Raw genomic sequence first — 15,303 nt, 5'->3', positions numbered from 1 at the left:
GGGCAAAAAAACAACAAAAAAACAACAACAACCAATGAAACATAATGGCAGATTTACAACCCCGTTTCCCAAAAAGTTGGGACGCTGTGTAAAATGTAAAAAAAAAACAACATTTAATTGAAAACGTGTTGCTGGTATTAAATTCAAAATGAGCAAATAGTTTGTGTAAAACAAACAATTTTTTGGTTTTCGGTGTGTTGTCGTCGGGTTTTTTTCAATTAAATACGGGTTTACGTGATTTGCGAACCATCGCGTTCTGTATTTATTTACATTTGACCTTTCACTGCGGTGGAAGCTGATTCAGCTTCAGGAGTCAAAATTGAACTGTATGAAATAAAAAGTCACTTCAAAAATATAACTTAGAACTTTTCTTCTTTTTTTACCACCGATTTCTTTCTTTCTTTTTTTTTTTCTACACACACAAACACCCACTCAAAAATGGCCCCGCAACCAACTTCAGGGTCACGACCCACCGGTTGAGAACCGCTGACACTTTCCTCCTTTGAAGATCCGATTTCAAAGCGAACCGAAACAGAAATGTTTTTTTTTTTTCTCATTGGGTTCAAATTTCTCATTCCGTCGAATCAACTCGGCCGCACACATCCGACGGGTGCGTCCGATTGATAATCCCGCTCGTTCCACTGCGACGCCTTCAGGCGCATCCGTTATTAACACCTACGACTGGATCGATATGTAACATTTAACTACCAGCGGAGGAGTTAAAGGAAACCCGACGGGGGAAATTTGTTTTAAATATCGCTCACGTCAAACGCGGCTAATTCGTCCCGAGGGCGCTTCGAGGTGCGCTTTCACCTCGCCGCTACTTATGTGAATAGAGACCCCACCTGGAAGTGTCAGCGTGATTTATGGATTAGGAGGAGTTCAGTTACCGGCGCGCCGCTCGGTGCGGTTCTCCGCCAGAAAGGAACCTCTCGGGTTGTTGTCGTGGGAGCGTGTAAATAAATAATAATAATAATAATTTTAAAAAAAAGATATTAAAGTGGAAGTAGAACCCGACCGATGCTGGATTTTTGGGGCGGATATCCAAAATATTTGTTTTAAATGCTCCTGTATCTATATGTCAGATAATACAATCAATCAAGTGATCAAACACTTCTGAGACTTAATAGAGGCAAAATATTTAACAGTTTATTGTCCCCACTGACATCAGCGCACTGAAACAGGACATTATATTATATATTGAAACAGACAGAAATAGAAATACCAGTATCTGCCAATGCCGATGTATCAGCTGATAAAATCTACTTGCAGATATATCGTTCAGGCTCTAAAAGGAACAGAGACCTTTTTTTTATTATTATTTTACTGAGTTTCTACTCGGGAATCTCCGAACTCTCCGGCTTTATTCTGTGGTAAAAACTGTGAACTTCTTCCACACAGCTGAAAAGCGTTTGTGTTTTTGGACTCACCTGGCAGATCTCGATCTTCGCACGTCACCGGCAAGTTCGTGAAGAGAGTCGGTTTCGTTAACCGCATCACTGTGAAGTAAAGCGGCACTGATTACTGACCATCTAGAAAAGGGCTGCATTGATCTGCTGATTATTTTCTTAACTTGGCCTAGATAAATATATTAAAAAAAAAAAAAAACGTATATATATATATATATATTCAGCTCCTTATGAAAATCAGAGATCACAAAGTAAGACATACGGCAAAATGAATAAAGAAGTTTAAAAAAAAAAAAAAAACACACATTCATTCTGTGTACTCATGCGGACGAAACAAACCAAACTAAGACGGTTAAAAAAATGTGTTATTGTGAAGAAGAAGAAAAAAAAAAAAGGATTTCATTTTTAGGTGGATTATCAAATACAGAGCAGCAATTTAAAACAGCTTTAAAAACAAAATTAGTTTTTTTTTTTTTATTCAGTCACATGGTTTACTAGACGTTAAAGCTTCTTAAATACGCCACAATTTTGCTCCTGATCTCCAACAGGTCGACGTCACCTCAAATTACTATTACGTCTGTGCACCCGAGCCTTATTTTTTTTTTAAAGTGTGATGTGCGGTCAGAACAACTTGTGGAGACGCATCTCTAAATTTGGTGATTTTGACATTTGGTATATTTTATATTCCTTGAAAGAGTTGAGAAACTTCTACTTTTTAACCTAAATAAACAACATCAAATCTGAATGGTAAAAAGATCAGGCAGAGGGATGAAGTCTATTTATTTTACTGTAATATACCATTGACATTTACACACACACACACACACACACACACACACACACACACACAATATATCACACACACACACAATATATCACACACACACACAATATATCACACACACACACAATATATCTCACACACACACACACACACACACACACACACACACACACACACACACAATATATCACACACACACACAATATATCACACACACACACACACACAATATATATCACACACACACAATATATCACACACACACACAATATATCACACACAATATATATCACACATACACAATATATCACACACACAATATATATCACACACACAATATATCACACACACACACAATATATATATCACACACACACACACACAATATATCACACACACACACACACACACACACACACACACACAATATATCACACACACACACACACACACACAATATATCACACACACACAATATATCACACACACACACACACAATATATATCACACACACACAATATATCACACACACACACAATATATATCACACACACACATTATATCACACACATACACACAATATATATCACACACACACACACACACACACACAAATATATCACACACAATCTCTATATCACACACACACACACACACACACACACACACACACACACAATATATCACACACACACACACACACACACACACACAATATATCTCACACACACACACACACACACACACACACACTATATCTCTCACACACACACACACACACACACACACACACACACAATATGGTAAATAAAGTGTATTACTAAACTCTCATTATCTTTTTACAAACGTGTCGAATTTTTAAAAGATTGCGTCAAATCTTCCACGTGAAAAGAAACCAAATATGTCTTAATAAATGTAAAGTACCATCAAACAGAAAGTAGCTCCAGGTTGTACCAGTACTCGAGTAAATGTATTTAGTTACTTCCCAGTGCTGATTTCTAGTCAGGCCAAGCAGTGAATTAAATACACTCACGGAATAAATGAAAAGTCTTCACACTTACAATACTTTAGGTACATTTTTGCTGCTCATATTTACAAACGTGTAAAAGCCAGCAGCCGCGTTTATTGTTCTTTTAAGTGAAAACGTCCCGATGCTGTCTGAGCTAGTTAGCTGCTAGCAGCTAACAGCGGCCACCAATGACAACATTTGTTTTTCACGCCCCTAAAAAATAACCGCTGAAGACAGAATATCTGAGCGGACGGCAGATAAATACCTTTTAACGCGAGTAGATGTTCCTGTTTCGCCTGATTTACGTCCATTGTGGCGGAGGAAACTGTTTGATCAGGGTGATGTTAGCCACTGTGCTAGCTGGGTGTTGTGACAGGCCGGCGCACTGAACTTTGAACTTACAGGAAGTCCGTTTCTTCTTCGTCATTTAATTTGGACAGACTGCAAGCCCCCCTCCTCCCCCCCTCTAGATGTGGTACTGCCATCTAGCGTCCGGAGTGGGAGTTACAATAACAAAGACTTTTCTTTTCTTTCCTTTCCTTTCCTTTCCTTTCCTTTCCTTTCCTTTCCTTTCCTTTCCTTTCCTTTCCTTTTCTTTCCTTTTCTTTCCTTTCCTTTCCTTTTCTTTTCTTTTCTTTCCTTTTCCTTTCTTTCCTTTCCTTTCCTTTCCTTTTCTTTCCTTTTCTTTTCCTTTCTTTTCTTTCCTTTTCTTTTCTTTTCCTGGCTCGTGTATGAAAGTAATTTCATTTAACATGCATATGACACCAACAGACTTAACAAGCTGGTTAAGAAGGCCGGCTCCATCGTCGGCTACAAACTGGACAGCCTGGAAAAGGTGGTGGAGAGGAGGACGCTGAGGAAACTGTTATCCATATTGGATAATCCTGACCACCCTCTCCACCACCTGCTGCAGGGACAGCGGAGCACTTTCTCTAAAAGGTTCCTCCAGCTCCGCTGTCACAAGGACAGATACAGGAGATCATTCCTGATACAGGAGATCATTCCTGCCGACCGAAATTAGTCTGTACAATAACTCACCTCTGGCAAAATCCATCACACAACAATAACACTGTTGACTGTGTTTCTTGGTTGTTTGTATATCAGATATATAGATATATATACTGTACTGTATATACTGTGCATTTTATATTTTATATTTTTACTGCCATTTTACTGCTATTTTATTGCTTTCTATTATTCTATTATTATCTATTGCTTCCTGTATGCTGCTGTAGCGAAAAAAAAATGTCCCCTCGGGGATTAATAAAGTAACTACCGAACCTAACCTAACCTATGATGCATGTTACTGTCCTTTTTGTTCTTGGAATTTAATGTACATCCATCACTGCATATTTTCTGCACTTCACACCGCCACTGAATAATCCTCAATAATTAATGTTGCACTCCACTGACATCTAGTGGTGACACGAGGCAATACCCTCAACACTGCAGCTTCAGTTCATCAGTTTGAGAACACAATGGTTAGGTTAGGTTAGGTTAGGTTAGGTAGTTACTTTATTAATCCCCGAGGGGAAATGTTATTGAACAATAACACTGAAATTCCTAAAGGCGCTTTGCTGGTGGAGCAAGGACTCAGGAAAGTTCAAGCAGGTGCAACTGTATTTAGTTTTATTTGACGTCAATCAAATCCTGCCTCAACAGTTCAGGTCAAAAGAAATGTAAGAAACGTATTTCAAAATCAATTTTCCTTTATTTCTGTGAAGTACAAGAACAATTAACACACAAGAAAAATGTAAGAAATTAGAATTACAGAGATTTTATTTTCCTAACAGTTTCAACCAGCCATCACCCAACATTAAAACAACATGGGGAGGAATCAGTCCAATTTTTTTTTTTATCCTTTGTAAACATTGAAAGCACCACAATTTATTATCTTGCTGAAATAAAAGCACCTATCGACTCCAGACTCTCAGCGCCACGGTTTTCATGTCCTGCTCTCACTGAGCAGAGGCTGAAATTGAAATGACATTTAGATTATTATCACATTTAGAAAGTTAAAATACACATACAGAATGAACATGAATGAATGCTGGCAATAAAATGACACATTTAATTCCACTAACATCTCATCTGTATTATTTAACCCAAACAGACACCGACGATTGTTATGATTTAATCATACTCACAATACTAGCGTCATCCATTTCTGGCCGCATCCATTGCTTTTTGGATAAAATCCCATAGACAACCATCATAAAAATCATAATGAGGATACCGAGGACATTTGCAAACACTGCCTCCATAGGCAGCAAGGTGTAAGCGTCGTCAGGGCCCTCGTGACTACAACAGAAAAAAATTATAATAATTTGGCATTATAATATTGTTCATGTGTGATTTTGTCGGGAGCACTCACAGTTTCTCGTTGATGCCGCTGATGCAGGACGCCAGACTGAGCATGAGGATGACTTTTCCCAACCAGATGTGGACGGGTTTCAGGCAGCTGCGGAACCACCTCGGAGAACAAGGCAGGATGAAGCCGATCAGGCCGAGGACCCACTGTCCATTCAGGGACGGGGACAATTAACAAAAAGAGGGCGAGTGATCCTTACAGTTTCTTACATAGAGTTGATAATATTAATATTGTTACATCTGAGTAAATATTCACACCTGGAATGCAAACAGGACGATGGCGCAGATGCCCACCCAGCTGTGCAGAGAGTACATGTGAGGGATTTGGAGACCTTTGTGATAGTCAAAGATGGCACACATGCCCAGGACGGACAGGAACAGAGCGGACAGCATGAGTCCGGCGTGCACCAGCTTCAAAGTGTACTTATTCTGCTTCCAGGTGAAAGGGATGCGAAACACGATGGCCGCTGCAGAAAAAAACACAGCATTGATTTTCTATTATTATCACTTTAGAAATAAAATGGAGTCACGTCATTGGGTGTATTTGCAATATATAATAATTACAAAATCCATTCGTTTTGATAACTGATGGATAAAATAGTCCAGGCTCAGTCAGCAGTAACAAATTATCATTTCGACATTACCTTTTTTTTTTTTTTAATGTTGCGAAACAAAATCTGGATCAATTTCTGGAACTCTCTTTTTAAATAAATATTTTTCTGTACATTATGTTTGCAGTCTGTATTAATGCACCCCTGTATCCACTCACTGTGTGGGAGGAGTTCAAAACTTGCACACACAAGTTGTACAAAAAAAAAAAACACCTGTTCATAAGCATTTTTTTTTTTCAATTATTTGTCACCAGCTCTAAAAGGAGCTCAAAGGAATTGATTATGAAAAGTCCAAATCAATATATTGACTTTTAGTGTGGGTCAAGCTCCACAAACACTGGGTCCTAAAAACTTCTATAAAGAAACACAAAGTCATCTTTTGATACATTAAATGCCTCAAATTTGCATAAATGAATACTTATAAAAGGACTAATTTACATCTCAAACCTAATCTAAGAAAACAGAGATTACCAGTGTCATCTTCTCAGACTTTAAGATCCTCCCAGAGCCACAGACGACTTTAAATAACTGTTTTTAAATGTTTCTTGTGACTGTGTGCAGATCTTCACATGTAACGTTAAGGGAGGGCCCCTTTAGGTCAATATTGAGGGCCAAAGTTTTGCAAAGGCCCTATTAATAATGCAAGGATATTATTATTAATGTTCTTTAAAAAAAAAAAAAAGCCTGTTCGGCAGTTCTTAACTTGTTATTATATTGCATTGTATAACGGCATATGTTCTGTACGTATGAATGACGGCAACCCAGTTTATTTCCCCTTTTAAGATATCGTGGTAGGATGTACAGCAACCGGTCTGATTACATTATATTAGAGGAAAGCTGAAACCTATTTTAGTTTGGTTTTTTTCCCCCCCATCCCATTTACACCAATAAGAGTGGACTAAATAACAGAAACACCCGACGAGTTCAAGTCGAATCAAACACCTGCTTGTAGTTTAAACAACAACGAAGGAAAAAAAACATGACAAACTTCAGGATTTATAGTTCATCAGAGCCTTCAGTTTCCAGATACGTGTACCTAATAAAGTGGTGTGAAGGGGCTGACGTCACCGCTTACCGTTGCCGTACATGACGGCCAGCCCGCACACCATGAGCACCGCGTGCCAGTTGGACTCGAGAGCCGAGCCGTTCCAGGAGAAGCCGCCGCGCCACTTCGTGTTCCAGCAGCTCACGAAGAGCACGCAGAGCAGGCTGAGGCACAGACCCAGCCCGAAGGTCAGGTAGAAGTACACTGACGGCCTCATCCCTGCGAGGGAGACAGAGGCGGGACGGAGGACGGAAACCAAAGTTATTTTTGAATGTAAAAACAAGTTTATGACTATGTGGTAAAAAAAGAAGAAAAAAAAAAGAAAAAAGAATAATAAAAAAAAGGAGTCTGAAGCTCCAGATTGCAGAAAAACGTAAAACAAAAAAGTTTTGTAAAGCATTATTGAAATGGACTTGAGCTATGGAATTAAATATACGGCCAGTTTCATGATTATTATTAGTTTTACTGATGGATAAATAATAATTTACTGTTGCAGCTATGTACTATTGAACAATTCAAACACTGTAAAAGCCCCAAATGTTGAAAATCAAATGAAAGTTCTGTAAATTACTCTCTTATCTACTTGAAACGAATGAAATATTTCATACTCTAAGTGCAGTATGAGGTTGTTGTTGTTTTTTTTTTCCCAGGGTGCATCAGTACGTCAGAATTACAGAAAAAAAAAATTTGAAATTTATTGTCTCTTCATGTACTTTCAGAGCATTTGTGATCAACACTTTGTTCTGAAATATTTATTAAGAAGGAGATGTAAGTGAGAAATAAAGCTGACCACGTTTTGAATGAAGAAACTATGGCGCTAAAACTCATAATATGAAATTAGGCATGAAATTTGAATGCTCAAGTCAAGCACAAGCAGCAGCCTGATGTCAAAATTGGAAGAACAGAACATAAAATATTCTACCGCTCTTCAATACACACACACAAACAACAACAAAAATCAGTACAAACATGATTGGTACTCACCAGTCGAGTTCTCCTCTCCCTCATGCGAACCTTTCCCCCTTTCTGCTCTTTCTGCTCAAAGTTCCCCCGGTGCTCTGCTTTCCAATTTTATATCCAGTTCATTGAAGCAGTCTGCGTGGTTTCTGGAGATAAACAAGCCTGGCAGTGACGGGTTGGACGGTTTTTACCGAGAGACCACATCTGTTTGTTTCTTTTGGTGAGTTGCGACGAACAAAAGGATTACATTTTTTTTTTGTTGCATTAACCTGCTCATTGAAGTGAATTGGTCAAAAAAGAAAAAAGAAAAAAGAAAAGGTTATAAAATCCAAAACGGATTTCAGGTTTCGTAACTCACTTTTGGCTCCTTAATGTGGATTAACCGAGTTATATGAAAGAAATGGCGTAACAAACCTAGCAATCTATTAAACCTGATGATGGTTTGTTAATAAAATACGGCAGAGACTTTTACAACTTGTTTTACCCAAGTTTCTTTATAAAATGTTGAAAGAAGAGCACAACGAATTCTATATTTTGAACACTTTCTACAGTTAATTTGGACAATCAAAAATAACCTTTTTAATGTATTCGTATGTGTGCGCGCAGTAAACGAATAGATAGGCAGAGGTGTTCCTCTGCACGTCGCGGTGCCGCGTTGTTTTCTAGGTTTTGTATGGGAGCGAACGCTTTCGTCGTCGTTATCCTGCGCCAACACAGACAGAAATTGACCCTGCGTTTCAACATCCGCACCAACATACTTATCCAGTACGCCAGAAAAAGCATTTAGTATGTCCCAGCGCGTAGTATGTTAAACGTAAAACACGCCGAAAGCACCGGGATGTCCGGCTACATCGGCTCGTATTTCGTAGTGTGCGGGGGGGGGGCAGCGTGCTGCGCTTTCGTTTTTTTTTTATGACGACGCAGCACGTCCCAGTTGCACACGTGCTGCTGCGCAACGGCCGATACTTCGTGAGGATATCTTGCCGTCGTAAAAAGGAAAAAGGAACAGCGGGCGGTCGAGACAAGCGGTCGCCTACCTCGGCTACGTGCGGGAAGAGGCGTAGCCACGGGACGTAAAGGATCTTCAAAATAAGTCGACACAAAAATGTTTCTCTCTTTACTAAGCACTGCCATACCGCTGCGGGACAGAAGAATGAGTGTTTGTTGAGTGTGGGAAAAAACACCTAAAAACCCAAAGCTGCAAATATTTTGGCAGGTGATGTGTTCACGTACTGGAAGTTATTTCAGGTCAGCGCCGAACAATGGGGTGCGATCAAAATTCCTGCACTGCGCGCGCACACACACACACACACACACACACACACACACACACACGCGCGCAAGAGTCCTGGCATTCGTTGGTGCACCGAGGGAAGGAGGTCGTCCGGAACGCGCAGGGGGCTTCCCGGGTCCGAGAGGCCGCCTCGCCGGCCGACACGCACCCCGGGGAAGCGCCGGCGAAATCTTTATCTCCGTCGCTGAACCGTCCCTTAGTCGCGCCGTCGTAGGCCGAGGCAGCCGGGGGACCTCGTTACGGGCCCAGCTCTTTCACCCTCCGTACACTCATATCTCACCGTTACATTTCATTAACTTCATGTTTTGTTTTGTTTTTTACTCTCTTTTCCCTTTTTCTTTCCCTCTGCCGTCGGAGGTTCCCCCCCCCCCCCCCACCTCTTTAAAGAGGAGTTTTTGCCTCCCGGCTCATGTGGGACCTGTCGAATTGTTGGGGTTTCTCCGTATAATGTTGTAAAGTTCTGCTGTAAGGACTTTTAACGTGTTAAGTGCCGTGAAATATCCCGCGTTGCGATTTGGCGCTATATAAATGAAACTGAATCGAATTAAATCGAATCAACAGATCGGGAGGAGACGGAACGAACACCCGGAAGCTCCTTCGACGTTCCACGCGTAGGTTCTGACTGATGCGAGAGTTCTGATTGGTCGGGACTGCAGATCTGCAACTGTGATTTCGAAATAGAAAAAGACGTATTCCTTTTGACCTGGATTAAAATGTACATATTGTGTTTTTCAAAACCCAACTTTTTGGGCCAATCGGCGCTTTTATACAATGACTAAATTTATTTCCTTCAATTTGACTTTTCCAATTCCTTTTTACCATCTTTCTACTTCTCATTCTTCATTGCACAGCAGCATTTTAAGCTGCTTTTACGTTTCACTTTGGAAAAATCACTGAGGGTGTGACAAATAAAGCTTTTCAATTCTTGCATTTTCTGTTTTGGAGTACAACCTCGGACATTATCAATGAAACGCAATCAACTTTTCCACTCCGGTGAACATATCAAGGCTTAATTTCAGCACAAAAACAAAAACAAAAGATTTGCATTTAATTATGCACATTTTGTTAAAGCCATTTTAAGCATATATTCTGCAAGTATTTAAAGAGAACAAAATAAGTTATTTTCCTTTCTGCATATGAGGAAGAACATGCAAATAAATGCATTTGAACACAAATTAGTTAAACAAAACAAAAGTTGAGCATCTGAACTCTCACCTGCTAATTCACCGATGGTAAAGTGGCAATAATGCAGCCGTCTTCCCAGTTTATTACTTAATCATCTCACTTCTGCTTTTCCCTCCTATGTACAGTGGTGTGAAAAAGTGTTTACCCACTTCCTGATTTTTTATGTTTTTTTTTTTTTGCATGTTTGTCACACTTAAATGTTTCAGATCATCAAACAAATTTAAATATTCATCAAAGATAACACAAGTAAACACAAAACGCAGTTTTTAAATGAAGTTTTTTTTAATTTTATTATTATTAAGGGAAAAAAAAAAATCCAAACCCACATGGCCCCGTGTGAAAAAGTGTTTTGCTCCCTAAACCTAATAACTGGTTGGGCCACCCTCAGCAGCAACAACTGCAATCAAGCGTTTGCGATAACTTGTAATGAGTCTTTTTACAGCCGTGGAGGAATGTTGGCACCCTCATCTTTGCAGAGTTGTTGTAATTCAGCCACGTTGGAGGGTTTTCCAGCACCGACCTCCTTTTTAAGGTCACGCCGCGGCATCTCGATAGGATTCAGGTCAGGACTTTGACTAGGCCACTCCAAAGTCTTCATTTGGTTTTTCTTCATCCATTCAGAGGTGGACTCGCTGGTGTGTTTTGGATCATCGTCCCGCTGCAGAACCCGAGTTGGCTTCAGCTCGAGGTCACGAACAGACGGCCGGACGTTCTCCTTCAGGGTTTTTTTTTTTGGTAGGCGGTAGAAATCGTGGTTCCATTTATCACAGCGAGTCTTCCAGGTCCTGAAGCAGCAAACCAGCCCCAGACCGTCACACTACCGCCACCGTATTTTACTGTCGGCGTGATGTTCTTTTTCTGAAATGCGGTGTTACTTTTACGCCAGACGTAACGGGACACACGCCTTCCAAAAAGTTCCAACTTTTGTCTCGTCAGTCCACGGAGTATTTTCCCAAAAGTCTCGGGGATCATCAAGATGTTTTCTGGCAAAAATGAGACGAGCCTTAAATGTTCTTTTTGCTCAGCGGTGGTTTTGGTCTTGAAACTCTGCCATGCGGGCCATTTTTGCCGAGTCTCTTTCTTACGGTGGAGTCATGAACACTGACCTTTACTGAGGCAAGTGAGGCCTGCAGTTCTTCGGATGTTGTCGCGGGGTCTTTTGTGACCTCTCGGATGAGTCCGGCCGCTCCCGGGAAGGTTCACCGCCGTTCCGTGTTTTCTCCATTTGTGGATAATGGCTCTCACTGTGGTTCGCTGGAGTCCCGAAGCTTTAGAAATGGCTTTAGAACCTTTTCCAGACTGATAAGATCTCAATTACTTTCTTTCTCATTTGTTCCTGAATTTCTTTGGGTCTCGGCATGACGTCTGGCTTTCGAGGACCTTTTGGTCGACTTCACTTTGTCAGGCAGGTCCTATTTAAGTGATTTCTTGATTGAGAACAGGTGTGGCAGTAATCAGGCCCGGGGGGGGGGGGGGGGTGGCTAGAGAAATTGAACTCGGGTGTGATAAACCACAGTTAAGTTATGTTTTAACAGGAGGGAAACACTTTTTCACACAGGGCCGTGTGGGTTTGGATTTTTTTTTTTCTCCCTTAATAATAATTTTTAAAAAAAACCTTCATTTAAAAAACTGCATTTTGCGTTTACTTGTGTTATCTTTGACTAATATTTAAATTAGTTTGATGATCTGACACATTTAAGTGACAGACGTGCAAAAAAAAAAAAAAAAAAAAAGTGGAAATCAGGAAGGGGGCAAACACTTTTTCACACCGCTGTACTTCCTGCTCTCTGTTAAAATATATAATTATGATAACGATGCTCCTGAGCTGGCGTGTGCACGAATTATCAGCACGCCAGGTGCGATGGCAACATCATTTTTTGGTTTATTTTTTGGGGGTTTTTTTGTTTGCAGAGCTGCCAAAACGTCCCCTTAAATTACACTCGGTAATACACACAGTCACTACCTGCCGTATTTTCCAACTGATTTCACGCCGCTGGTGATGATAAGAGCATCTGACACCCAGCGTGGTTTTTTTTTTTTTTTTTTTGCACCTGTTCAGAATATTTTAGTAGAGAAACATATTTTTCTAAGACATTTTCTTTTAACTCTATGTGAAACTCTCTGAATTTATATCCTTTTGAGATCGAAATGAAAAGCAGAATAACGTTTTCTGGTAGTTAAACATCCAAAAACTAGAGTACACGTGCAGCAGTTGTGGGGATGTGAATTATTATCTCTTTTAAAAAAATAAAAAAAAAAAAAAAGTTTTTAAACCAGATAACGACGGATGTTCTGCATTGTCGACAGCGTGTGCGCTGAATTCCTGTGGAGGGAACGGGCATCGGCGTGAAGAAAGAGTAGCTCTATTTCTGCAGTCATAAACCCCCACCGATTGGTGAAACCATGCGGCCATATTACCACGTGCATAATCAGAGATAACCCAGATTCTCTTCGGTTGCGTCACCCGCCACTATTTTTCAGCTGCGATAAAAACTATATATATATATAAAAAAAAAAAAATTAAATGCTGAGAAAAGAAACACCGTGCAGCTACGACTGCGAATATGTGAATATTTCCCGCTGCCCGGAAGAACGTTGAAATAAAAGGCGCCAGCGAAACATCGGGGAACCGTCAAAAAGAAGAAGTCAAACAACAACAAATGGGACGAAGAGGGGGACACGCAGACATTAAAAGCTCTCCTGCATTGTGATGGACGGCGGTTGAGACATTTTCCGAGCTGCTCCTCTTTTACTCTGGCAGCTCTTCAGTGAAAACCTCATATGTAGATATGTCCATATATCTCAATTAGAGATCCCGAGACGTGTTATGAAGAAAAATGAACAACAGACTTTGCAAAAAAACAAAAAACCAAAAAAAAAACAACAAGTTCTCACGAGCAGTTTTCTATTAGCGCTGCCTCTCGTGTGGATGATGATGGATTTCATGCGAAGAGGCAACTCCCGTCGGTATCCGGAGAGACCGAAGGGCCCATAAACAGACCGGGGCGCGACCCGAGGCCCGTTCGGGACGATCTTCATGAAAGTTTCAGCGGGGAGACAATTACAAGAGACGAGCAGAGACAGGAAACCCCAGGAGAGGGGGGAAGTCAAAACACGGCAGTCGCGTGCGAATTCTGGTGAAAGTAAGAAACCGGAAGAGATCGGGGAAAAACATCCAACAAACGGGACGCCGCGCGTTGCCACGCCGACGGGTGAAGACTTTTTCAGAACACAAGACATCAGACGGAAAACAGCGCAGGAGCTCAGTGACGAGAATAAAGAAAGACGTCAAATAAACACCGGGGTTTTTCCTGCGAAAATATCGGGTCACGTTAAAGGGATAGTTCCAACATAAAACGCGCTCCCGCCGGGACAATAAATCCTTCTCCTCAGCGATGGCGACGTTTTCATGAAAAGCTGACCCCTGAAAAAGAATTCTTCTTGTGAAAATAATGTGTTGTTTTTTTTTCCACAGTGAGGAGCAGCTGATTACAACGAATGAATTGCTGCGGTCCCCGTTTACTCGTTCAAAATGTCACCGCGGGTTGAAATAAGCCACGACCGCGTTCTCCATTTACATTTGTCAGCAGCGGAAAAGACCAAAACCGGGGAAAAGGATCTACGATAAGAAGGATCTGCGAGGTCACCGAGGGCCTCGTGTGTGTGTGTGAGGGTGAAAGAGTTTAAATTCTATTTTAGCTTCTTTTCTTTTTTTTTTTGGGGGGGGGGGAAGACAAATATAGAAAAAGGTCCTGAATTTACCCGACGCAGGGTTCGATACGAGCGGGTCCGCTGCCGGCTTTGCCGATTACGGAGGTCAGAGTGTCATAACATTGTTAAGTAACAGAAATTTAATACAAAAAATTTAAAAAAAAAAATTAAAAAAAAGGTTATAAAACTGAGAAACCTTAACTATTTTGGTTTTGCGGCCCAATTTTTAAAGTCGGTCCAGTATAATAAACTGATGCAGCGGGCGGAAGGTGAACTTGTTTCTAACGCAGTCTGAATGTAAGTAAGAAAGAAAGAAAAAAAAAAAAGCACGTTCACCTCCATTCCTTTCACCTCGTGCATCATTTACTCGCGGATCATTAAGTTGAGCTTTCTTTCTTGTTTTTGTTTTGTTTTTTTTGTTTCTTGCCGTGAACAAACCACAAAAAGCGTCGAACGTTTCAAACATTTCAAACCAGCGTCTGTACAAAAACATTTTTTATTTGAAATTGACATAAAAACAGCTTCGATGTATTTTGCATCATTTTATTTATTTATTTTTTTCTTTCTTTATATCTGAAAGCCATGACAAGCTAACAATAACTAAAGGTGTTGGGGGAGAGAGGGGGAGAGGTTTAACGGTAACAACGTTTTTTTTTTTTTTTTTTTTTTACACAAGTAAAAAGAGGAAGTTAATTGAACAGTTTCGGACTTTGTGATGAAATATGTAAAAACAGAAATTATATTTTTTTTGTTTGTTTTGTTTTGGTTTTTTTTTTGTAAAAGAAGACGTACACTCACATGATCTGTCACAGAGTAAACTAGAAAGTGCTTCGCTACTTCAAGGAGAGGAAGTTCAGAAGAAAGAAAAATGCTTTGAATGTGTTAAAAAAAAAAAAGAAAAGAAAAAAGGTCAAGAGGGAGAAT

General features: G+C 40.3%; 2 protein-coding genes across 3 annotated transcripts in view; both read right to left on the bottom strand.

Annotated features, from left to right (window-relative positions):
- trappc13 (trafficking protein particle complex subunit 13) overlaps positions 1-3,591 on the bottom strand; it is a 12,767-nt gene extending 9,176 nt beyond the window's left edge. For both annotated transcript variants that reach the window (XM_069700892.1, XM_069700893.1), the window contains exons 1-2: positions 3,469-3,591; positions 1,431-1,499 (exon numbers count right to left, since the gene is read on the bottom strand). In XM_069700892.1, coding sequence (XP_069556993.1) covers positions 1,431-1,499; positions 3,469-3,514 — 115 coding nt within the window. In that variant the 5' untranslated portion in view covers positions 3,515-3,591. The remainder of the gene's footprint in view (positions 1-1,430; positions 1,500-3,468) is intronic.
- A 1,456-nt stretch (positions 3,592-5,047) lies between these two features.
- On the bottom strand, positions 5,048-7,512 carry LOC138622190 (lysosomal membrane ascorbate-dependent ferrireductase CYB561A3-like). Its single transcript, XM_069700769.1, has 5 exons — positions 7,260-7,512; positions 5,832-6,040; positions 5,578-5,720; positions 5,351-5,504; positions 5,048-5,175 (listed from the first exon to the last, which is right to left on the bottom strand). Exons 1-5 carry the CDS (start codon positions 7,444-7,446, stop codon positions 5,149-5,151), a joined length of 720 nt encoding a protein of 239 aa, XP_069556870.1. The 5' UTR covers positions 7,447-7,512; the 3' UTR covers positions 5,048-5,148.
- Between the last annotated feature and the right edge of the window lie 7,791 nt (positions 7,513-15,303).

Source organism: Brachyistius frenatus, unplaced genomic scaffold (genome assembly GCF_029030835.1).
Source record: "Brachyistius frenatus isolate BFR_SWC_R1_liver_20210118 unplaced genomic scaffold, ASM2903083v1 Contig_35, whole genome shotgun sequence".
Classification (NCBI taxonomy): Eukaryota; Metazoa; Chordata; class Actinopteri; family Embiotocidae; genus Brachyistius; species Brachyistius frenatus.
This window is presented reverse-complemented; position numbering and strand designations above follow the sequence as displayed.